Source organism: Anser cygnoides, chromosome 7 (genome assembly GCF_040182565.1).
Source record: "Anser cygnoides isolate HZ-2024a breed goose chromosome 7, Taihu_goose_T2T_genome, whole genome shotgun sequence".
NCBI classification, from domain to species: Eukaryota; Metazoa; Chordata; class Aves; order Anseriformes; family Anatidae; genus Anser; species Anser cygnoides.
Window position 1 is genome coordinate 31,120,739 of NC_089879.1, and position 25,829 is coordinate 31,146,567.

Below are 25,829 nucleotides of genomic sequence, written 5' to 3' on the forward strand. Positions count from 1 at the left end.
CCATGGTGACGGCGCCATTTTGCTGCGGGCCGCGGCGGCGCCCCCTGCTCCTTGAGGCCAGCGGCCGGGCGGCGGCGGGGCGAGCCCGGAGGATGCGGAGGGGCAGAGCGGCCGCCCCGTCGTCTCGCCCTCCCCGGGGGGCGGCAGCCGCCTGGCCCCGGCGGCCGCTGGCGGGCCGGAGGCGGCCCCGCCGAGGATGAGCGCGGGCTGCGAGCGGGACCCCCCCGGGAAGAGAGCGCGGCTCGGCCCCGGCCCCGGCCCCCGCCAGGAGGGGCCCGGGGGCAGCAGCTCCGCCGGCGGCAGCCCCGCCACCGCCGTGGGGAACAGAGGTGTGTGCCCCGGGGGGCCCGGCCTGCCCGGCAGCGAGCTCTGGGGGCGCCTGGGAGCGGGGGGCTGCGGCTTGGGGGTGCCGGGGGAGCGGCGGGCTGCGGTGCCTCCCGGTGGGGCGCTGGGGGTCCTGACGGGACGGACCCGTCTGGGGGGGGGGGGCTGCTGGGCTCCGGCTGCCTTCCTCAGCTGCACGCCGCGCTGCCGGAGCGTGGCTCGGAGGGAAGGACTCCTGTCAGGAGCGGGAAGGAACGCAGGCAAGGAAAAGAAATTAAGCTTGCAGCGTACCTGAGTTGGGTTAAAGCCCGGTAGCAAGTACCTGGGAGGCTGCTCTGAGCGCATGGGAGGTTGGGGCTATACTCGTGCACTCTTACGGAGCGGTAAATGAGAATCGTCTTTCAAAAATCCAGTTGTTTTCCTCTGGTGGTTTCTGAGGAATGCTTTGTTAGTCTTGTGGGAATCAACTGGGGAACCTCAGATAGAAATTCAGATATTGCTTTAAAAAAATGAAAGATTAAGTCCTGATTGTTTGCACTGTGGGTAAGCGTTTGTTGTCTTTTCATTGCCTCCTACATTTTTGCTCTCTGTAGGGCTTAACGGCTCTGAACTTTTACACCCAACAAGCCAAAGCCATTTTGTTCTGTTCTGCTGCTGCTATCATTTCTGTCTACTGCGCTAAGTAATAAGCTTGCCTTTCTCCACACAAGTTTGTACCTCAAAAGTCAGTCAGCTGCCTTTGGAGAGTTTTTATTCATACCCTGTTTCAACATGGCTCTTCTGTTTTATCTGGCTTCCTTCTTTCCTCTCTGTGGCACAGGTATGCTTGTGCCTTTGATCTGAATTTGACCAGTGACCTTGTCTCACATGGTGACAGTTTTTGCACCATTGTTTGTTTCGGAACAGCTTAAAATTACTTAGATAATTTTTGGAGATTTCGTCTTTGTGCTAGAAATTCTATACTTTTGATAAAGATATTTGATAACCAGCTGTGGAAAAGCTTTCAAGGTCTTGACTGTTAGGGAAAGTGTCTGTAAAGCGAGGTCCTGAAGTTGCCTATGGCCTAAGTTACCTATGTTACACAACTTCTAGCAGTAAAAGGGTGCCTTTCCTTAGGGACCATTAATCAGTATAGCTAAATCTGTTGTACTGGTTTTTAGGTTCTGCAAATCTACTGTTGCAACAGGGGAACTAGTTTTACTTGCCTGCTTGACGGCAGTGAGGAAACACCTTGTAAGTCAGAAATTGCAGGCAGATAACTTCACCTGGCAAATGGAAAGAAAGGGAACTGAAGCCAGTTGCCAAATGTTCAGAACTGGGTTTAAACAACAACAACAAAACAAAAAGAAACCCTGCTTATACTAATGAAAATTACTTTCCAGTTGTGAAATAACTGCTTTGAGTTTTTTTCTTCCACCCAACCCTCCAGAGTCTCTGCATAATTATTTTATGGGATGTTCTATTGAAAGCTTGTCTGAACTGTAGCCTCATGGAGGTGAGACAGGTCAAGTAAGTGAACGTGATCGATGTGGTTGGTAGTGAACGTGACAGAAACATCCCTCATGTTTTGTTGCTGTTTAGGGGAGTAAACATCAATAGGCTTTACCAACGGTTTATGGTTGGAGGGGAAAAATAAGTCCTTTTTTCAGCAGTGGTCATTTGTAATATGCACAGTCTTTATATTAAGTCTCTCTCAGGATGCTGCATATAAATAAAGTTCTCAGCTGTATCTTTTAGGATGTGTACTCAATAGATTTTGCTGTTGTTGAAGTTTTGTACTGTCACTTCTTCATTCTGAAATCCCACATAAGTCTTTCAGGGCTTATTGTATTGGTGGCAATAATTAATGGTGATAATAACAGCTGTAAAATTCAGGTTGCCATTTCTTTAAATCTAGAGATTCACGGTGCAGTTTTAACCTTATTTAAAAAGTGTGTTGGAGGGGAATAAAAAGAACAAGCCTGGAGTTTTTAAAGCTGTACCTGCTCACGATGTTACAGATGAAATACTGCATCGCATGTAGTTTTAGTAGTATTGGTGTCTGAATACTCCCTATGCTAGCAATAATAGACCTAATGGAGATGTTTTTATCTTCATCCAATACGAGTTATCTTATTCATATGTAATTGTGTTGCAATTTTATCATTTTTCATGTAATAATGTAGTGGATTGTGGTTTTTCAGCTTGTAAACAACGGACAATTACCACTTGGCTGGAGAATAAAGGACCCAAGACGACTGAGTCTAAAAGGTAAAATGCACAACATACTTGTTCAAGAGCGGTGTTCTTTGAGTGGGTCTGTGGAGAGCTGAGTGCAGGTTGCCAGTACAGCTGACTACTGAAAAAAGCAATCCCATTTCTGCTGTGTTCCTTGCCATGCCTCCTGTCCTAATTATAACTGCCCAACAGTTTCACTACAAAAAGCTAATTAGACTCTACCGAAACAAACTGTTTTGCTGACTTAGCTTTCTGAACCACCTCACTGTTTTGGTTGCTCTCACAAAGAAATAGGTGAGAATGTGCAGCAGGGGAAGGCAGAGCGGGACTGCTGCTTTCAGTGGCAGCTGCCATTAGATCAAGTTAGCTCGAGTTACCAGGCTACGTCCTTAGGCAACAGCTCTGCTTTAACATAACTTAGTAATAGTTGGGGATTTGGGCTGTATTCATCTCTCGGTTCTGTTGTTAATTTACAGACAAAAGTCAGTTTTGGTTCATCTGGTTAGACTGTGTAACACCATGTAACTTAATATATTTTTTTACCAGAAATTACAGGGTGTTCAGATGTGCATTCAACTGAAAGATACTATATAAGTGATACTGTTGAATGGTACCAGCTAAAGTTTTGAGGATATTTTCCCATTAATGGAGTCTGTCAGGAGCAATGTTTGCAATATAACATTAAAATGAGATACCTAAGAATGTAACTATCTAATCCAGACAAATATCAGATATCACTTTTCCATCATTAAAATTATAAATATGCAAGTTTATTTTCTGTTGGTGTTTGATAATCATTAGAGATCAAAGTCTATTAGCAGTGCTAAGATGATCAAGAAAACCCAGGAAAACTTCTGAATATGGTTAATACAGAAGTATGGAGGGCTTGGTTACAGGCTCACAGTTGCAAAGATGTTAAAAGGATGCTTAAGGAGGAAGTGAATCTTTCTTCTTTCAGGTTCCTTTTAGAGTGTTGCTTTTAAATGCCCTTCCTCAGTCTCACTGACAGACTAAAGCCTAGTCAGTTTTAACCAGTTAAGCAGCCATGTAAACACTTAGCATTCTTCTCTATGGCTATTATTGGCATGATTTTAATTTGTTCTATTTGAATTAGAACACACTATTTTTTCAGATTTTTACCTCATCTTAAGTTGCCAACATCTTTTGTCAATATCTTTAAGCAGTCGTTTATTGAGGTGGTTGCAGTAACCTAACATTCATTTTTCTTCATCAGAATTTTGGTGCAGGAACAAATGTATAGGTGGGGATAATGTAAATTGTAATATGAAAGCCTCTAAAATCCAACTAATTTTTCTATAGGATAAGTTCCATGTTATCATCTGTTATTCCAAGCCCACTGTATTTCTGGTGCTGTATGTTTTTTTGTTTGTTTTTACTCCTCTTCTGCAGAGATAAAGGTGTGAATGCTTTCTTTTTGTCCAGTGTTCTTTTAGAAGAGGTTCTGTTCATTCCTGAAGCAAATGAATGCCTTTGGGAATCTATTAAGTTCTTCAGTTGCTGAGTTTAGGATTGTGTGATAATCATGTATTTTCCTGTTAATTGTAGATGGGGAAACTGGGCAATAACCAAAGTTTAACATGCTTAGTTTGCATATGAAATGCTGTAACAATATGTTCAGGAGAAGGTGTTGTTCGGAATGGTATGTTGACCAAGACTAGCCAATTTTTTTTTAATATTCCTATGTCATCTTAATATTTCTCCTCGTCAGTCAGCAGACACAAAGATTAGCACGTAGAGGTGAAATGACTTTCCAGTGCCTTCCCGAGAAGTTTCAGTGGATCATGTGAAGTTCAGTGCATTTTCCCTTGAAATTGTTAGGACATATTTGTTTCCATTCTTTGTGTAAGACTTGGTGCAGGACAAATTAAGTTATTTTTCTCTTTAAAAATAATAGTTGATTTAATGTGTCTTTTATTGTTTTCTTTTCAGATCTAAATATACCATACTATTACAGATCTTCAAAAATCAGAATAAAAAGCAGAGGTTGCTTATAAGAATAAGAAAGGAGTATGACATTGTTGAGACTGTGGGTTACTGTGTCCTGCTTTTCTAGCAGATGAATTTGTAGTGCTGAGGGAATAGCTACAAAATTCAGTTCTTACCCTTGCTCTATTTAGCTGATTAAAAATAAAGTTGAGGATCATGACTTTGAACTTTTTATTTGGAGAAAATACTTAAAAAAAAAAAAAAAAAAAAAACACCAACCAAACAAAAAAGACTTAATACTGATTTGATTTGAAAACAAGTATGTTGAATGACTGGAATAGATTACTAGGGTGAGCAACTGATTTATCATCCTTTAGATCCTTTAAATGGAAATAGGCATTCTTCATTTCAGTAAAACTTGTTGGGTCCTGATAGTGCTCACTTAGGGTGTAATAGGTGAAATTCTGTACTTCCTATTGTATGCTTATAACGACTCCCTTTAAAAAAAAACAAAAAACAAAAAATTTCGTTTGGAGATAAGACATTAAATTCCTTTACTTGTCTTCCACAGCTTACAAAGCAAAATCAGTAACAATACTGAAGCAAATACCAAGATGACTTCCATTAAAAAAGAAAACTTCTGTGAGCACGATGTGAAAAAGCTAGAGAATGTTTGTCAGCAAAATTATCAAAAAATACCTGTGGAAGTTGGTGCAAAGCACGTAAACTTGCCTCAGACAGGCAGCGTGTATAACTGGGAGGCTGAGGACAAAGATCCAATCTCGGACAGAGAGACTGTGAAGGTCGGGCAATCTGGAGACCTCTTTAAAAACGCCAACATCGATCAGATGCACAAAACTGGCAAGCAGGTTCAAAGAGGCTGTGAAGAAAGCGGTGATACTTGGACTCAGAGGAAGCTATCATCGGGCCGGTCTTCGAAAATGGGAAATACAAAACTTTCTTCAAAAGACACTGAGATAGATGGACAAGTGGCTTCGTGCAATTCGCAGAAGCCGAAGAGTTGCAATTCTGTCGATGTGGTCTGTTTAACGGGTGAGCAGGAAGAAGGGGATGTAGTTCCAGAAAGCCCACTTTCAGACGCTGGTTGTGATGCTTGCGTACCTGATCTGGGGGGTCCTGGGAAACTGAGCAAATGCCAAAGTAGTTCAGGGGATTCACCTGCTTTTGAGAAAGAAAGTGAGCCAGAGTCACCAATGGATGTAGACAATTCTAAAAATAGCTGTCATGGCTCAGAGGCTGATGAAGAAACAAGTCCATTTCTTGATGAGCGAGAAGAGAATAGTATGTCCAAATCCATAAACAAGTCTTTTAGAATTCAGTATGGGGATGCTGAACTGGAGTCAAGGAAGTCACGATTTTCTGCCAAGGGTTGTGAAGGCTTTGAGGGAATAGATAACTCCCTCAAAGAGGACGATCTGCATACAAAATCACCTGGGATCTCTCCTGCTACATCATCAGAATGCAAAGGTGCAAAACCAAGTGCGAAGAAAGACTCCAAAATCACGTCTCACTTCATGAGGATACCTAAAATTGAGGAAAAAAGGTAGCATTCTGTCTGCCTCTTCATCTGTTTGATTCACACTTGAAAATTTCTTTTCTCTTGATAAACTTCAGAGGCTTGTGTAAAGAGTATTGCAAAATGTATGTTAAGACATAAAGACAGCTCTGCTGCCAGCTTGAAGTGATTTATTTTTAATGGGACTAATTTTTTTTAAAGGATATGTTTGCCCAGTGCAATTTTCTTTAAAATCATTAGAGATTTGTTAAAACTGGGAATTAAAGATACTGTAGGAAGGCGATTTTCTTTATCGAAGAAGTGATTTAAGATCATGAGATTTGATGCTTGAAAACAGCTGGTGGTTCAGGGTTGCTTTACAAAGCATAGTTCTAGCATTCGTTATTTCATTCAGAACATTAAGGGAAACTGATGTTTTATAGTTTTACTTTAGTTTTTATCTCTGCTGTCAAACTACTGAATCAATTTTGTTGAAGCAGCAGTGCTACTAATGTTCTGATTGAGATGAACATGAAAAATTTCATTTTTGAAAGAAGTTGTAATGACGTGGTTGTTTTTTGGTCTTTATAATCTGGTGGAGAGGAGGATTAGTGACTAGATACTACATCAATAGAAGCCTGAGCATGACCCAGGACTCTGTATGTTGGATGTTCCATAAGGACTAAAGGATAATCTCTGCCCTGAAGAGCTTAGGTTCAAGAGGGAGCTGAGAAAGTGAATAAACAGCAAAAGAGAAAGTGGAAACAAGGACAGTGTGCGTTGGTGCCAAAAACAATTATCTCAGTAAACTGTCTCTGAAGTCCCAAGGTAGGGCAAGAAGGTAGCTTTGCACCTCTTTGTTGGGAGCTCCTTCCAGATGCGAGTAGCAGCAGAGCCCATTCTTTTCAAGGAGTTGAGCCGGAGGGTACTGGAGGGTAGCTACCTGTTGGGAGGAGCTTGCGTTTGGTAAATCTTGAGAGATGAATAGGCTGGGGGTGGACTTGGAAAACAAAAAGTAGAAAGTTGGATGGAAAACTTTGGAAAAGTATGGAAAAGGTGGTCATAAAGTTTAAAGGGGGGGGGGATTAGTGAATATTATTTTCACTCAATTAAGTAGTGGCTGTTGTAACAGAGCAGCGGAGGTTGAAAGAGGCAGGCCTGCAGTTGTCTGTGCAGGCACGTAGTGTGTTGCCATAATTGCACGTTTGAGAAGGGAAACTGACGGAGTTTTTGCTGTGTGGGTAGATGGAAATCCTAACAGTGCTTTACAGAATAATTACTGGGTAGAGGATGAGGCTGTGGAGATGTTCTGGGTCTAATCAAGATATGAAGGTTATAAACCGAAGTGCCTTGCAGAACCTTGCAAAGTAGTGGTATGGTCCGTAGTGCTTAGAGGGCAATTAGAAAATACTAAAGCTTTCCTCCAAAGATGAGTCCTCGTTAGACAAGGTCTACAGCTGAGATCTTAACTTGGGGAGGAAGAAGCAGAAGTGTATGGGACAAGTATCAGTAGTGGGTAACGCTCTGCCAGAGTCGCTGTTTGGCTGTCAGATACGCACAGCAGGCCCGTACCAAGCATCACACCGATGTGGCTGCGCCGTTTGCAAGTGATCGGCTGGGTCGGGGCATTGTCTGTGCCTGAAGGTGCTGGCATATGCAGAGACACAGCGAACAGGTTGGACAACATCTTTATCCAAGGGTGGAGCAAGTTTGCTAAGGGGAATTTAGGGGGTGTAAACAGGACCTCAAAGTATAGGCTTTTATCTTGTTTTGCATTTTGCTCTGAGAACTTCATCTTTTGCATGAGAAACATGTGGTTTCACATCAGATATACAGCTAAGGCAAAGTCAGATCTCTAGGAATGGTCATAGCTGCAGTGAAGAGGCTCTTAGCTGGTCCAGCCAAATTGTGTGGTTGCTGTCCAGGAGGGAGAAGAGTAGGAAGGTCCACTGAGAACAGCGTAGGGGCAGTGTTGAGAGAAATGCAAGCTGGGCAGACGTGCAGTTAGCACGGTCAGTGCGACATGCTGAGTGCCGCTGTATGTTGTGCGATGGTGGTGTTTGTGCTGGGGGAAGGGAACCAAGTTTGTAATGGATTGTCATTTCTCTTCTTGTTAATTTCCAAGTAATATTTGTCTCCTGTGTCAGTTTACAAGGCTGCTAAACTTGGCATGCATTTGAGAAAGGTACGTTCAAACACAACAGTAATCTAAAAGCAGCCTTCTCCAGAAATAAGGTGTAAGTTAAGAGGGTTTCCCTGTAGTTATATTTTCTGATACCACAGCAAAACATGAGGAAGAAAGAGAGGATTTTTTTTTTAAGCAAAACTGTGTGGATTATATGCTTAGCTCCACAGACTTTTTTTTCGTGTTTGAATCTTCTTTAAAGGAAAATGAGTGCACCCATTGCATGTGTTCCATGCTATTCGAGCAGAATTGGTAGAGGTTTCATTTTTGTCTTAAAAAAAAAAAAAAAACTAAACTAAAAAGAACAACAAACCAAAAAAGAAACACCAACAGAAGAAACTGGCATATTCTCTCTTATGGTATAAGATTTTTGATGCATTTCACAGCTTTTCAAGAGCATTACTGCATCAAATGCTCAATCAATATGATTATATTGATAAACTTACTTGTATCCAAGTTTTATTTCTATCATAGACCTCCTTTTAGTTCTGTTATTGGGGGAAAAATGTCTGCTTCTTTTTCTGTGCCTGTGTGTAACACGAGTCTCTTTTTTGTTGGTACAGAGGTGGTTTGTTGGGCATTTGCATGTTTCGTATGGGTTTTCAGCAGGTTCAGATTTTCTTCAGCAAAATATCTTGGATCCGTGGAAATATCTATGATTGTTGAAGGTATTTTGTTCACCTGTGTTAGGTTACTTTTAAATTTAAACACTTATTGCAAGTATAGTTGGCATGAAAAACACAACCCTGGTGAGAAAATGTGATTGAGTAGGTACTAGTTTAAAGAGGGAGTATGTGCATCTGTATTCTAGAGAAGAGTGTGTAGAAGAGATCCTGGCAAATGCTGATCTGTCATCTGTGCCCGGTGAGATCTCTGCTAAGGAATAAGATAATGATTGAGCACGTGGATAAACAGAGCCTGCTGGGAAAGAGCATGGCTCTTTAGAGGAAAAACCTGCCTTGCTAACCTACTGCAGTTCAGGGAAGGTGTGTGTAGAGAAAAGTGTTTTGGTGGGCAGCGTGTACATGGATGTGTCAGGGAGGAGGCTGTTAGCAGTAGGAGTTTTCCCAAGACTAATGTTTGTCCTGGGGTCACAGCAAAGGCTAGCAAATAAACTGACTTGTTTATAAATGTAAGGCTGAAGTGGAAATAAAATGTTTCAATGTATTTCTATTTTAACAGCAGGAAAGAAAAGTGTGAATTCAAACCCCAGAGGCCAGGAAGGAAGATTCCTAAATATGTGCCACCTCCTCTTCCAACTAATAAGAAGTGGTTTGGGACACCAATTGAAGAGATGAGAAGAATGCCCATGTGCGGGGCCCGTCTTCCTCACCTGAGACCCTCAGCCAATCATACAGTAACCATCAGAGTAAGATACTTCTGTGCTGAAATCAAATTTCATAAAGAATTGTTCAATAACGTGAAATGCCATACGTTAGTCTCACAGTATTGGCAGGTTGTGGGAATCTTTCTTTGCCATTCCTTGTGGGCATACTGGGACAACTGACTTTCCTGAAAATTGACTTCTTGATGCATAAATTTAGGGTATTGGGACTCTAAAGAAGTGTAATTTGGGCTTTACTGCCTCTAGACTATTAGGGACAAATATTTGTCTTTTGCATAGGTGCATGTGTACTTCCTTGTCCGATTTGAGAACTGTGGGAGTTTAAATATGTCTGCAAGTAAAATTTATACTTCAACGCTTTTATGTTATATTTTAATTTTAATACAATTCTGGTTTTGGTTCAGGATATGTAAAAGGTTCGAAGTGTTCAAGATATGGAGAGAGAGGAAGAAAAGACAAATTACTAGCAATTTTATCACTGTATTTTAGGCCAGATCTGACATATATGTCTTACTCCTTTGGAGTAATATGCAAATTATTTTTTTAATAAAATGTGACCAGTAACCTGTAAGGTTATGGGTGAATCCTAAACAAAAGAAAAGCACATTAGGTTTAAATGCAAGTAACGAGAAAATCAGTGCTGCCAGAAAGCTGTACAGCAGGTTAGATCTTTAACATCCCATCACTTATTTTTTTACATTTCTGATGCTATGTGGAATAAACTTGAAATATTACTACATCTGTAATGATTTATCGTTCTTTTCAATGTCAGATTAAAGAATGTGATTTCTATATATGGCAATGGTTACATTTGGAACTTTATTTTAAGTATTTGGGAAATATTTGCATGAAACTATATAGGTGCTTCTTTATAAATGAGGAAGTCTTCAGCTGATAAATAGGACATAAAAATAATTTCGTTTATAACCTTTATTTCACTATGCATCAAGAGGTCAAATGATATTCTTTTCACCAAGTGTAAGACTTGAGGGGAACTTGAAGATTCTGTAGTTTTTACCTCTAGTCTGAAAGGAGATACTGAATTTTTCCCACTCATTTCTCACTGCATGTTCATCTTTGGCTTTGAGCTGTGTCTGATGTTACTGTGGATTTAACAGAGCGAAAGATGGATTTTTCTAACCAAATAGCTTGTTGTAACTTTCCCTATTCCAAAAGAGGCAGTTGTAGATGAGCTTTTTCTTAACTAAATATCTGATCTTTATTTTTTCCATTTAACAAAAAAAATTGAAAGTAGAGCCTGAGTTGTTTTTTTTTTTTTCTTCCTCCTCCTGTGTTTTAGGTAGATCTTCTGAGGGAAGGAGAGGTGCCTAAACCTTTCCCAACTCACTACAAAGATTTGTGGGACAACAAACATGTTAAAATGCCGTGCTCAGAACAAAATTTATACCCTGTAGAGGATGAGGTAAGTCAAAACACTTACAGGAGTGCAATAAAATAAAACTGACTTACATATAGATAAGTTTTCAGTGTACTGTATTTTCACACATGCTTGGTTGTCAAGCTGTGTATGGAAACTGGAAGATCTAGTAGATGAACATCTGGTCTGAAAAAGCTGAATTCTGGGTTGTGATGTTTCAAACAAAGGGGAAGCCTTTTTTTCTTTTGTTTTACTTAACCCTTTTATGTGATGGCATATATGTTTGCTTTTTTTGGGATGCCAACAAATACGAATGAACGTGATGCAAAAGTACTTTACAGATGCTCAAAATATTTTGTTTATTTTTAAAGAAATTCACGAAGTAACCCTTAAAATTTTGTGGCGAGGAAGTTAATTATTACTAAATATATCATTCTGTTTTGAATAACTTCATCTGACTTTATTTTGGGCTTTTGTTTTAAAGAATGGAGATAGAACTGCTGGAAGTCGATGGGAACTAATCCAAACTGCCTTACTTAACAAATTTACATGCTCCCACGATTTGAAGGTAAGTTTGTCAGTTTGAAATCAGGTCTATATGCATAAACTTATAGAAGTACTTTAAGTCTTTCTATGTACTGTTGTCAGTAAGTCTGGCTCAGTCCTATATATTTGTTATTAAAAATAAATAAATAAACAATCTCTGCTGTTCAAGGGATTTCCTAATAAATTCTACAAACTCAAAGGTGGAAGCTGGGAAACATTTTGATTCTCTCCCTGTGATCACCTCTGGTATCTTAGATATCTTAAATAACAGCTTTGCTGTACTGCTGCTCTAAATATAATAGCTGCTGAACAGCATTATCGAGGTCGTGTTTAATTCTCTTAAGGTGTGTGGTGTTAGCTTTTTGTTTGCTTCTTTTTTAAACTCAACTAATTATAAAAAGATTATCACACTGTTTTTGGAACTTCAGTGTGTAATCTGTTTCCTTCCCAGTTAGGAGACTCTGGTTAATTAAAAGAATTAAACTGAAGGTTTAAAAATAGTACTCTTAGTTGTTTAGAATCTATTGTCTTCCTCTACCTGTTTTCACATCTTCTGATATAGTTCTATTTTGAAGAGCTCTGCAGGTTATTTGATGCTTGAAAAACAACTGCTCAGAGTGCTAGGCAGTACACACATTGAATAAATAATTGCCACCAGTAATTTTATTTAGAAATTATTCAGCAGTCAGTTACAGAGAAATTACTTTATTGTGGAAGCTACAAAGCCCTTCATGGAAAAAACATCTTTTGTAAATGGCAAGGACGTCATGAAAACTGGGTTGTGATGAAGCTGCTCTCAGTTCCTGTTAGATTCTCTGTTGGCTTGTCATTTCTTAGATCATGAGACGGAGCATTTAAATATCCCTGTTAGCTCTGCAGTTCCCTATGCAGATGCAGAAAGAATTCTGAATTTTCATCTGTCTAATGAATTGTTAAAATGCCCCTTGCTGAAATCTTTATACTGACATCTGCTGTCAATATTAGATGCTCATACTTGACTCTTAAATCTTGGCATTTTGTTGTATCGCATTTAATCAAGGAAAAAAGACTTTTATTACTCTGTTAAAGAGGCAATTCTGTCTGAGAGTTTCTATGGCTTGCTTGATGTGTTTTCTTGTTACCATGCTGCTTAGAACAAAGTACTGTATATGCAATATGCTTGCACACAATGTCTAGGAAAAAAGTTCAGATTCTCAAGTGTTCCCACTGAATTTCTTAGCTCTTGTTAAAACAAATTCTACTCCATAAATCTGTACAAAGCTGTCCAGTGGTAACTACTACTTTGTTGATAAATATAGCATGCAGGCTTGTTCTGCAGCCAGGAAGGTAGGGTGATGCACAGAAAAGTGAGTTTGAAAAATAACTGTTCACAACAGCATACTCGATTCAAGTTGCTGAAAAAATCTTCAAGTTTTGGAGACTAATGTTCTGTTGATAAATCTTATTGTTCTTGTTGGCTCTTCCATCAGGAATTAATGAATTTTAATTTGTAGCAGCTTAGAATTGCTATTAGTGTTTTTTTGTTTTTTTTCTAAAAATAACGTAATTCAGATTATACCTGAAAGGCAAAGAAGACTATAGAAAAGCTGCAGATACACTTTGAATGAATAACTACTGTCCCGCAGCAACTTGTGAAATTTACTTTTGTTAGTTTTGTTTTATTTGATGTTTTTTTCCTGAAAGCCTTTTAAAGTTGGTTCTTGTGAAGGGTCTAGTTGATTTTGTTGTGGTTCTGATTCTTTAGTCTGCTAAACTGGTAAAAATTCTGCTAGACTGCTGAGGGATGCTTTTTCTACCTCTATAAAGAAAGCAAGTTCTGGGGAGGGTGGAGTATTTATATTGTGTGTTGTAGGCATATGCAAATGTACCACAGAGCACTACTGACTGTAGCTTGCTCAATGCTGGACCTAAAATAAGGAGTTCGGTATCATTCAGAGCTGCACCATATTAATACAGTTGCATGGATTTAGGTAGGCTCTGTGACAGGTTGTATCCACTAGATGGTACTATTTCTTCAAAAAGGAAATTAATAAAATTATTTTTCTTTTGTTAACTGAATGTCTCTCTGCTTTATTTTGTTGTGCTCTTTCCATAGGAGGCTATACTGAGATACAACGTTGCTTATGCCAAGAAATGGGACTTCACAGCTCTTACTGACTTCTGTGACAAGGTAAACCATGTTGATTGAAAATAGGAAGAAAGGCAAAATGTAAATGACTTGTCTTCATGTCATAATACTTTTGGCTTCCTTTCCCTTTTCAAGAGTAAAGGTATTGCAGTCATTTAAGTGGATAGTTACTTGCCTGATAACTTCAGTTAAAATTGTAATTAGACTTTATGAACTAGATTCATTTTAAATCATAAGCAGCTGATTTGGGTGCGTTGGTAACAACTAAGGTTACTGAAGGTAAGGTGAGCAATGCCTTTTTTGTTTATGGAAACCGTATTTATTAATCAGTTGTATTGACTTTTCCAGTGTAATGGTTTCTTGTTTTAAAAAATGTTGCTTTGTACTTTCTTAAACAACTTTAATGCTGCATTACAGTGATGTTTGTATAGACTGTGCTTTGGTGGTCTAGCACTAAAATTTGGCTGTACGCTGGGATGATCAATTTAAACTGTGAAGACTCTTGAAAGATTGCAGTGGTTTGTATGATTTTGTATTAGCTTCTCAGAAAAGAATGGAATAGAAAAATGAGTAGCAGGTGGCAAATGCACGTTGGGCTACTTTTAATATATGTCCTGACTGATGATCAGAAACTAGGCTAGTTAATACAGTACGGGAGATGAAATGAGATGTAATAGAAAGCATATTATTTTTTTCCAGCTCAGGAGTTACGTGTACCTGTGCTTGTTTTTTGGGTAAGGGGTTGCTAAGTAGCATTTAGGTTCAGTGGAAACTAAATTTGATTTGAATTGAATTTGTTAATTACAGATGTCTGCTCTATTCATGTGATTAGAGGACTGTTCTTTCTGTTGCTGATAGGGACTGCTATTTTGCAGGAGTTTTGTTTTGCATGCAATGCAGTGTTATTGCTGACAGAAGGTAGCTACAGAAATGCTGGTGGTATCTCTCATGTTTGCTGGCTATTTCCATCTTGCCAGTTTAGTGCTGCCTCCGTGTTTTACAGACTGTAGTGATAGAGATTGTAGACATTTGGCCTCTCTTGCTCCTGTTGCCTCTTGTACTACTCCAAGTTAACTTGGCTTGTTCAGTTGGCCTTTAACTATTCGTGTTTGTGTTATCAAAGGATACATATTTAAATTACTACAAAATGTTTTTAAAGCATGTCATTTTGTTTAAAATGATATATTTAAAAATATTCTCAGGAATGGTCAGATTTGCACCATATTGCTACGAATGCATCTGAGCTTGTCTTGATGGTTTTGTGTCATGTATCTGGGAGTTCAGAAACAGAGGTGATTAGATTCAGAGGTCATCAGGCAGGGAGAGCAAGTTAAATCAGCTGTCTCCAGAGAAGAGAGGAGCAATAGGGAAATAAACTATGTGTTGGGCATCAAATCTTTCACCAAGAGTGAAAAGGCAATTTCTGTCACCTGGGAATGGTGATTTACTTCTGAGGCTCCCCGATGAAAGGAGGAAAACAGTTTAAAAACATGAATTTTAGACTAACTTGAAGAGCATGCAGCACTACATTAAATGAGTAACAGTGAAGCACTATAGAATAGTGGCCCCTTATCTATAGGAGCAAAATCATAGCCTGGCTTTGTTTGTTGAATATATTGAGTTTAGTGAAGGGGATGTGTGGAGGGGAAACATGCAGAAAGATGCTTAAAATCTCTATTATTAAGAGATGTGTGAACTCTTCAAGCTTTGTAAATCAATAAGGCATCTGCTTTCAAAGCATTTACAGTCTGCTTATCTGAGCAGCTTTTCAGTGAGAAGGTGAGATCCTCTCTGGAAATGCCCTGAATACACTAGCTGTAGTGGAGTGTGCCTTTTGGAGTTCTTGTATTTGGGAGCTAATGATTAAGGGCTTACCATTGGCTCGTGTGTTTTCTTTTTTTTTAATCCCTTTTTATCCCTCGGTTTTAAGGGAAGAGGAAAAGCATTTCAGGCGATATTTGCTCACCAGAAGTTGAATGGTTTGCTTGAAAAGAAAGCTGGCTCAAGTAATCAGGCAAAGGGTGGAACAGCCCAATAAAGAGTTGTGGGAAATAGTTGCAAATATGTATTAAAGGAAAGAGATAAGACGGTCTATGAGCCTCAAACATCTGTATTCCTAGGCACTGTCAACTCCTAATACATTCTTATCCAAGAATTCTGTCGCCTGATTTAGAAGGGACCTGGGTCCACAAATCTATTGGTGTGTATTTCAGTGGCTCATTTGGGCCATTATGTTGAGATAGTACTTTAATGGGACTGTGTTTGAGGAATTATAAAGCCACATTTGATGCTATTTATTCCAGTTCTGGGCACAGCTCACCTCATCTATTAATCCATTAAAGTTTTCATATCAGTGGCTTTCTCTTGCTTTGTGTTTCATATTTTAAGTAGTTTCCTTCCAAGTTACACAGACAAAATAGGCAATCTTCTAAAAACCTACCTGTGAGATTCAAATCAATTTTGGTCTAATAATAGTAATTACCAGTTTCTTGGACTTGTTTTTCTATAAGATGAAATACTTTCAACTTTCTCGACTAAAGGGAAATAAATACTGTGTGTGTGACCCAGGTTTTCTGCTGTGTAGGTGTGGGTCACGTTTTTTTCCACTGTCTGGTACTAAAATGCATGTTCAGTACCAAAAAACAAATTGACATGAGTAGAGCAAGGTCTAGAAAGAAGGGCTCTTCCCTGTAAGACTGATGGTGTTTGAGCGGTCAGCTCACGATTTTTGTCGTCCTGTGCTATATAGAGGCACTTAATTTTGAATCTGTCATGTTGAATTAGTAAAAGAGTGATTTAATCTCCTGAAGTGGACTTTTCTGTCTTGCTGAAGTTTTTTTGAATGGTCAGACTTGTTGGGTGGCTTGGTGGAAGCTTCCAGGAAAGCCTGGTGGTTTCATGCAGACTGTATTGCTTTACTTGGTTCCTGTGCCATCGCTTGCTCTATAGGGCTGACCACAACACCTATGGTTCTTGGATGGCAACAAGAGTTCAGTAGTGCATTGAAGGTGATGGAGAAATGTATATGCAATAAAACAAGTGCCCCTCTCCCTCACCATCCTCTATACTTGCAGTGCAGTTCCTGGCATCCAGAGGTAACCCCAGCATGTGGTGTAGAGCTGAGCATCTTTGTCTTTTCCTAACACGTACTTTGCAAGGTGGGCCCCTTATGGCTCTGGACAGTATGCTAATGGAAGTCTTCCAAAGGTAGCTCATTTTTTAGACCTGGAACTCAAACACAAGAGGAAGGGTATTTTCCTCCTCTTATGATTCTCTACCATACTTGGTCTTCTGTATAGCTGGTAGGATCAGGAGTCTGTAGAACAAAATGTAATATAATGAATTCATTCAGTGGAGACAAGTTTCACAAGCGAATTCAACTTTGTCACATAAAGCCAATAAGTTAATTGCTTTGAAATACCCAAGCAGCACCAGGCTAAAGCTTTCTTTTATTTAATAATACTGTTTTACAGAAAGATCTGTTGTTTGGGAGAAAAAAAAGTCAGGTATCAGCACAGTAGTGGTTATTTTTCTTTTGATGTGTTTCTGGCTGGATATGTTTATGCAGTTCGTTGTCCTTTCTCGCCAAGCTTTATCCCAAAGGTTTGTGTATATTTACAGTCTTGAGGCATAAATGGAAAACTAGGCATTTTGACCTTGTAGGCATAAACTTATCTACAACAGTGAGACTGGATTTTGTGACATCTTTTGCTTATTTGTGCTTCAAATTTTGGGTTTAAAATGTAACAGAAGTCTTTCTGAAGTCTTCTCAGCACAAAAAACAAACAAACAAAATAACGAAACACGCATACATACCCTGACAGAGGTGGACCAGTCCTACAAAGATTTGTCAGAAGAGGGAGCCCTCATGCTATTTTCAAAAAACTTCTGTGCCAGTTAATGTTTGAATTCATGTTTGTACAGTGAAGTAAATTTGGGGGCTTGGTGGTATTTTTTTTGTTGTTGTTGTTGTTTCTTTCAAAAAGTTCATAGTACCCATCAGTAATGTGCATCAAGCTCTCGGTGGCTTATTTGCTTCAGACATCTGACAGTTTTGTTGTCCTCTATGGAATTTCCGCACAGTCATATTGATTTGTTCTTCCATCTGTTTGTTAATATTGGCAAACAGGCTTAGGATTTATTCAAGTTATTACTTACTGGGTGAGAATTATTAGTGCTAACATTTTTCATCTTACTTGCAAAATTCTTGTCATTTGAAAGTGCATTATTTTCCCAGAAATTAACTAGAAACCAGAGAAGAAAGTATGAACAGCAAGCAGAAAAGGGAACGTGAGGAAGCTGCTGTGGATGCAGCTGTCTTGAGACCCACACCAATGTGTGTGTGGATGAGCTTTGTTTCCATGAATGGTGATAGCACGTAATAAATTGACAATCTTGTAATCTACACTGCTATGTACTATAGTAGGTTATTTTTTGTTTGTTTGTTTTTGTTGTTGTTTTCCCTTGTAGGTCGGCCCTTCCGCTTGTAGGCAAGTCCAAACTCTTTTGTTCTTTCCAGAGTGCAGGAAATAAAAAGTCATCGTTCAGGACTTAAGCCTTATACTAATCTCTAGCAGTAGCAACTTTATTTAAAGGGAAAAAGAGAATCTATCATTTAAGATGATCATGTGGCCTGCTGCTTTAGTTAGGGCTTGCTTGTTCTGGACATTCTTTGTTATTATTGCATTGTTCTAAAGTCTCTTAGTGCAAAAGCATAATCCTTACTAAGGCTGTTTCACGAGTTCTTCCCCTTATGGCGTACTTTTGTTCTGTTCTTTCAGGAACAGGGGAGTGTTTTTAAACCTGAAAGTTACATGACTTTGTATACATAGTGCCTAAATTCCTTAGTAGGTGATCTTTTTTTAAAAAAAAAAAAATCCATTTTAGTTGTGTAGTGTACAAGAACTTAAGTCCACAGCACTTATGTTGTGAAGCTTCAGGAACTTAATGACATAGAACCACTGTCATCATTAAAATCTGAACTGTTCTTAGATGAACCCGTCTGTGAACAGCCTCGTGTTTTGTTTTTGTCCTTTGCACTAGAACTGCATGAAATTGAATTATTGGGTCCCATCTGAAACTTGGGAGATTTAGCAGCAATACTTAATAACAAATCTACTGGAAGAATATGCAGGAAAGGTACTTAAAGTTTCGAAAAGGAACTCTTCAGGCAACGAAGCAACAATGGGAGCTTTGATTGTCCACGTTGTTTAATTTCAGACTTCTAAAGTGCTTTGAAACTTGGAGGATAACTATGGCACTTGCATCTTATTTGTAGCGTCAGAAAACAAAGGAATATGCTTTATAATTTTACCGTGCGTGTTATCTAAGTTATAGGCTCTTCTCATTTCAGTTCTGTGAGTTATGTGAAAAAATGTGTCATACTGTCTCTTACAGATGTTCACCTTGTATCTGTATTTTTGTTTGTCTGGACTCCTTGAGCTTGATCCTATTAGTGGAAAGCTTGTGTCTGGGAAACGGAGAAGATATAATGAGAGGAGTCAGGAATGGATTAAAGATACACAATAGCTTCCATATGAGGAACATTGAAATAGTCTAGGACTCTTATTTTTCATCTTAGGTGAGAGAGAGGTGAGGAATGGATACGACAGTGGTGTCCTAAAGGAATATAACACAGTTGAGAAGAAAGGACCATTTATTCCTCTAGTACAACAGTTAAGGGACACTGCGCGAATATTCCTAGCAGGTGTGGATTTCAAAAATGGACAAAAGGAATTATCTGCTTAGATACTGCATAAAAAGCTGTGGAACTCCTTGTCTCAGGGGAAGTTGAAGATGCGAAGGGTTTGCATCAGGTTTTGAAAGGATTTGCACAGATCCCTGGTACAGAGGTCCTGTTAGCATATACACAGATACTGTGGTGGTCTCTGGGCATTTTTTAAACACTGATTACTACAAGTAATGGTGGTGTGTTGAGGGAGTGCTGCTGATTGCTTGCTGTTAGACTTTGCTAGGCATCTTTTCTTCGTCTCTGTCAGACAGGTTTGGGGATATGATGGACATTTGTCCATTTTTACATTCTTCTCGCTTTGGGTTGAGGATGAGAGGCAGAAGTGGCCTTGGCATTCAGCCTGCATTGTGGTGCAACACCAATATGAGATGCTGCTGACAGAAAGACATGGAAATCTATATGCTACTTGCTTTTAAAAGGACAAAATAGTTATGTTAGTTGACGCTTCAAGTGAGCATCACTTGCAGGTGCTCATGCCTTTTAAAAATAGTTTTTTTAGGTGTGCTGCAGAACTTTAAACCCCTTGTGCCTACTTGATGCAAGTAGGAAGACTTGAATGGAATACACTATCATTATCTCTACAAAGAAGCTCTCTTTCTCCACTACATAATACTCAGTTTTCAGTGGCTGGGTTTGGGTTTTGATGTACAAAAAAGCATGTGTATGTTTGCAGTGAAAATTTATGGACATTTTGTGGTCTTTTTGTCTTCTGGGAAAGCTGTTTGAAGCCAATCAATCTGTGTAATGACAGGGATCTACATATTTGATTCCCACATAAGCAACGAGTTGCTGGTTTAAACCTTAAAACTGGCTATTAGAAGTTGTGGGTATGTGGGTTTTGTTTTGTTTTTCCCTTATGGCACAGTTTCAGCTAATCCTAAAATCTGGTGCAAAGCGATGTAGGAGGAAAACAAGGTCAGTTGTCACATTGAAGCAATGCATTGTAATTTTTCTTCACCCTTGGTGCTTTTACGTGATTATAGGATATGGGCTATTAAAAAACATTGTCTTAAAACTACAACTGTAATTAATTTTGAACCAGGATTAGAAAAGGAGTCCTACTTCTCCCTGCTTTTTTCCATTAAAACTCACATGACGATCATTCTTCTGGATGTTAGATCCTTTTGGAAGGCTGGAACAGTCAGGGCGTAAGGCTTCATTGTTATCTATTTTTATGCACAAGAGTCTGTAAATTTCTAGAAGATCAATAACTCTTTAAAATTTTCTATAAATATTTTATAAACTTTATCAAGTTGATATATTCATTAAAGATAAACGTGTAACAAGTAGGCAAATTTATAAATATAAATGTATAGATAGTCTTTTATATTTTCTACAAATGTCATGCATCCATATTACAGATGTTTTGTTCTTCCAAAAGGCTCATTTCCTTTTCTTGAAAAAATTGAAGATCTTCATTGTACTACAAATTATCTTACATTTGCACAAATCCTTACTGTCTAAATTTTGGCTTAGCAACATTCATATGGAAATGTGCCCATACTTCGTAAGCTACCACTTTTTTCTACTGTAGATGTTCTGTACAGTTTCTAGAATATAGGAGGATGTTCTTAATGAGTGGTGCAGGAGTCTCCTCTACAAGGAGTCTTGTTTCTATTAGTTGATGCTTTGTATTTGGGAATGATTCAAAGAAATGGAAGAGAAACATGGTATGTTACTCTCAACAATGTAGCAAGTGTGTTATGCTGAATTGTGGCATACAACTAGTACAACCTGGGATAAAATCTACAAGATGTTTACTGTATGTTTTGATGGAAGTACGGTTTCCCATTTGAATGTGTGTTGCCACATAGTATACTAGTGCATCTGGCATGAACTCATTACTTTTAGAAAATGTCAGATATAAGTAATTGAGGTAAAAGGGAGCATATTAAAAGCTTGAGAACTTAGTATTTGCGCCTCTGATTTTTCTACTGACAGTTTGTCTGCTGCTTCTCTACTTTGTGTTTTGAGATCACTAAGCTGCTAAGAATGAAATTAAGAAATGTGCTCTTAAGTAAATATTTCTATTGAAAAATTGAAATTGCAAAATTTCACAACCACAGAACCTCAGCCTGTGGTCTTAAGCTTTATTAAATAACCTTAAATTTAAGATTAAGAAAATTTAGAAAATACCTGGACAATTTTTGGAAAGTATACTTCCTTTTTTTAAACATTATTTCCATCTTTTCTTCTAAGAAGGAATATATAAATTCAAGATATCTGAAGATGATTTGACTGTAGTTGGATTATGACTGAGCTCTGGATTTTCCTTCATTTTTTGAAAAGGATTACACTGTTAAGAAAACTACTACTGCTTAGTATGTGTGTATCCTAAGAGATTTTTGGTTCTAATAAGGCTTTACACTATTCTTGACTCCTAGCAGGTCTTAAGAACTATGTCAGTCTTTCCTGTATGTTTTGTTGTTTGAATGACCTGCTGGAAGAAAATGATTGCTGTAATCAGAGGTATTGGAACAGAAAGAATTTTAAAGGACCAAATTGTTCTGGTGACTGGTTTTTTGATTAATCATTTTTATAATTGTTTGGACAGTACTAACAGAAGTGAGCATTGTACAGAGATGTCAGCATTACAAAGGTAGGCTTTTAAGCAAGAAACAAAATGTCCCAAGGCTGAAAATAGCCTATCCATTGCTCTTCACTGGATTTCATTTTAGTCCAGATGTTTTCAAACAATTTTCATTACATCAGCCTACCTTTTTCAAATCTAAACTGAAAATGTCTTTTTGAATGTGCTGAGAAGGGTTGCTTTTTCACAGCACCAGAAAGGAATTTCTCCCCATGTTGTAGAAAATGTAAGCTTCTCTGGGGTGAGCGGGAAATATGCATTTTGTACCCATTCAAAATGTTAGTAGCTAAGCATTGTAGAGGTGAAATGGCAACGTGTACTGAATTACAGGCTTATTGTTAGTTTTCTGTACTTCCCAGTAACACAGCTGAGTTGTCTTTTGAAGTGGTGCTTTATAAGCACCATCACAATAACTATTGCATAGACTCAGAATTAGCAGGGAAGGGATTCCTACATATACCAGGTGTAGTTCTAATTATAAAGTCTAAAGTGTTTGTGGATACATAATGCTTTGAGACAATGGAAAGATACTCCTTAAGATCTCTTCAATAGTTTTTCCCTTTTATTGGGAACATTCCTGTTTAAAATAATAAAAATAAATACAAATATCTGGGGTTTAAAGTCTATCTTCTGTTAGTTGTTTTCTTTCAGTTTGAGGGCAGAATGCTGATGAAAAAAATTCTTTGCTTCCATTAGATTACATTTATTATTTATCCATACTTTACCCTGCTATCCCAAATGAATGAAAGAAACTTCTTTTGGTTGCTGTGGTTTTCCTTAGATGCTGTATGCCTTTAGATTTTTAATGTCTGGAGCAGTTAAAATAAAAAAATGGTGGTGGTTAAAAAAAACAAAACTCTTGAGATACTCTCTGAAATAGTTGTAGTTAAATAGCCGATGACTTTTAGATGCTCCCCCAGTATAGTTCTTAGCTGATGTTTTCAAAATCATAGCAGTAGTAAACTTTCCCCCCTGCCCAAGTATTTTTTTAGGGAGGTAAAAGTTTTGAATGAATGTGGAAACTTATCTATTTTATCCTTATCTTTTCAGTCAGATGAAAGATGGAGGTTTTTCCCTCATGTTATAGCCCTGCTGTAGAAACAAGGCCATAGCCCTTTTTCGGTACTTCGTACTTCCCACCTCAGGAGCATTTAAAAAGCAGTATTTGACTCTTCCTCCCAGGAGTCTGCCATTGCTTTGGACGTGGTTGTGGCGCTTCTGCTCACGATAGAATTGCTTTTCAAGAATGTGCTGGTGGAGCCTGCTTGTGGCCTGGGGAGAGCTGGGACGGAGGTTTCACTCGTTGCCAATGAGCGTGGTTGAGGTTAGATTTCCAGTATGGTGGAAGTATAAACGGGGTTTTTAAAACCATTAAAAGGAGATACAAAAATAAATATACTTGTGTTTTTTTTTTTCCCCTCTCATAAATGACTGGACTTTATCTAGAATGTTGGAAAGCTTTAAGAGCAAAGCTGCAGTTGTTAGGTATGATACACCTGAGAGAGCATTTCAGGGCTGGATTGGCAGAAGACGTGAATGAGCCTTCAGGGGAAAAAAAATAAACAAAAATGAATTAACCTCTGCCTTGTAAGCTGTCTTTCTTTTTCCTTTTGAAGTGTCAGTTTGTGGTTTTGATAAATGTCAGAAGCATTCTTCTTCTCAAATAAGATTCTTTTCTGCATAATGCTGTGTTTATTTTTTTTTCCCTCCTCTCTCCAAAGATTACTTTGTCCTTGCTCTGGTTTCTAATCAGACAAGGGCTCAAGAAATGAGATGGATTTGACAGCTAAGTGTGTTTCCTACTGAATTAGTTTTGTAAGGGAGCTGAAGGAGGCGGGTGAGAGTTTATTATTTCCTGGAGTTGTAGAAGTTCATTAACTTAATCAAATAGGAACTAAAGTAAAACGTTAGGGTTTCCCTGCCCCCTCCCTCATCTATTCCTCCCCCGTGCTTTGCTTCAAGGTTTCAACCTTGTTTATATGTATAATATTTTGCATTATGGCCAACAGTCTGTACATATGCATACAAGTCAGTGGGCTGCAGCCTAATGTCTCTGTCTAGGTATCTAGGTGTCTAGGGTATGCCAGTAGTGGAGGCGTGACAAGTTTAGATAGAATTCATCTGCTCTGCGTCCAGAAGAAAAGACTTTCCAGAGAGTATGACTTAGTGAAGCTTTTTATTTCATGTATATTAAGTTAATATACTAGTTTTCAAAGTCACTTAATAAGAACTTGTTTGGGCTTTTTTGTTTTGTTTCCCAGCTTTTCCAAATAACCTATTGAGAAAGTCTGCTTTGAGGATTCTCTGATTTTTAAAAGTACTTATGACAAGAATGAGAGTAAGAAAGGCAGTGCAGGTTGGCAATCTGAGGCTGTTTTACGTTCTGGTAAAAGACCTGAATAGTATAATTCTGGTATTATAATTCTGGTAATAGGCTTGAATATAATAGACAATGGCTTGGTTGTTTTATTGGCACTGAAGAGTTTTAGTCGTGGATCTAGACTCAGCCAGGCTTAAGTGTTGCACAAACAGTGAACAAAAAGCATTTGACTTCTATTTGGGACAGAGGAGAACAAGTAGGTAAGTGTAGAGTGCTCAGGAACTAAGAGGAAAGGAAGACAGTACATAGTACACTAAGGATCTGTTACATGATTGCTTAAATACACAAGTTTTTGTATAAGCATCATCTGAAAGGAAAGAGCTTAAGGGGAGACACCTCAGGATGACTCAGAGGGTATTTTGTGGAATACACTTTTAAAAAACAAGTGGGAAATGGAAATTGCGAACGCTATCAAAACGTGGATATTTTGTAGAAGAGCGAGTGCACAACAGAGCTTTTCTCTCAAGTCAGCAATAGAGGACCTTTTGGAAGGGAGATACAGTCTATGCGCTGAATGGGGGAAAAAATAATTTTAAATGCTCACAAACAGAAAAAAAAGGTTGTAATACTCCTTGTAATTTCTTAAGAAATTAAGCCTTCAAACACAAGTTCCTATTCTCCTTTTTTTCCCAAATTAGTTTTCACTTTTTTCAGTTTTCTGTTTATTCTGTAATCCTCACCAAAGTTGCAAAATTACAGAGGTTGATCAAACTTTTATTCAGAAGACCATTGTGAGTTGTGTTAGGCTTCATGGTTCAGACTGATACCAGATTTCTTGCATGTGGCACTGAGCTAGTCTTTCTCTTTGTAAAAATGTGACTAGTACTCCTTTGTTCACTTACCTCCTCTCCAGGTCTGCAATTCAAAGACAAGGAGATATATTAAAGTTATGTCTGGGTAAACTATATACATTATATGCTACACTTCTATTTGCAGTCAGGTTTCTCAGTTTGGAAGTGTTTGTGTAGATCTTAATGTCTTGTAAATATATACAGAGTTTGTTTTATTTGAGACAAATCGAAGGTAGTGAAGAAAAAAATTCTGAGACCAGGAGAGTAAGATTACTGTGAATATGGTAGGTAGAAGTTACCCAGTTTGTCTAATGTATCAGTTAGGAGGCCATTACCACTTGTAACCCTATGAGATCTTACATGAGAGCAATTAGGAAAACTCTCACTGGAAAGGCAGTTCAGTGTGGTAGCTGATTATACAGCGCATTTACAAGCAGGAACTGAAATTAGTTCTAAGAAAGTACAAGCAGCACTATGACAGCTGGGAAGGAAAAAGAAGGCTGAAATCCATTAGAATTAGGGAATAAGACATCAAGTCTGAAGTCTGACCTCTGTTTTTCCCCTTCGTCCTTAAGAATGTGGTTCAGGTGGTCATTGTCCTGCTGCTGAAGTTAATATGGGGAAGTAAAAACAAATTGAAAACATTAAGCTGTTGCTGTCTTAGCATGTTGTTTTGCCTGCTGACTTGATTATTCAACCTTCCCATGTGATAGATAGAGGTGTCCGAGTT

The 25,829-nt window shown here is 38.5% G+C and overlaps 1 protein-coding gene across 2 annotated transcripts in view; it reads left to right on the plus strand.

Moving 5' to 3' along the window:
* The first annotated feature begins 24 nt into the window (after positions 1 to 24).
* The window catches only part of PARG (poly(ADP-ribose) glycohydrolase), a 65,496-nt gene continuing 39,691 nt past the window's right edge, over positions 25 to 25,829 (plus strand). The window contains exons 1-7 of one of the 2 annotated variants that reach the window (XM_048074884.2): positions 25 to 329; positions 2,508 to 2,574; positions 5,060 to 6,052; positions 9,375 to 9,558; positions 10,835 to 10,957; positions 11,397 to 11,480; positions 13,554 to 13,628. In XM_048074884.2, coding sequence (XP_047930841.1) covers positions 197 to 329; positions 2,508 to 2,574; positions 5,060 to 6,052; positions 9,375 to 9,558; positions 10,835 to 10,957; positions 11,397 to 11,480; positions 13,554 to 13,628 — 1,659 coding nt within the window. In that variant the 5' untranslated portion in view covers positions 25 to 196. Of the gene's footprint in view, positions 330 to 2,507; positions 2,575 to 5,059; positions 6,053 to 9,371; positions 9,559 to 10,834; positions 10,958 to 11,396; positions 11,481 to 13,553; positions 13,629 to 25,829 lie in introns of both variants that reach the window. The other variant, XM_048074883.2, reaches the window with a different exon arrangement.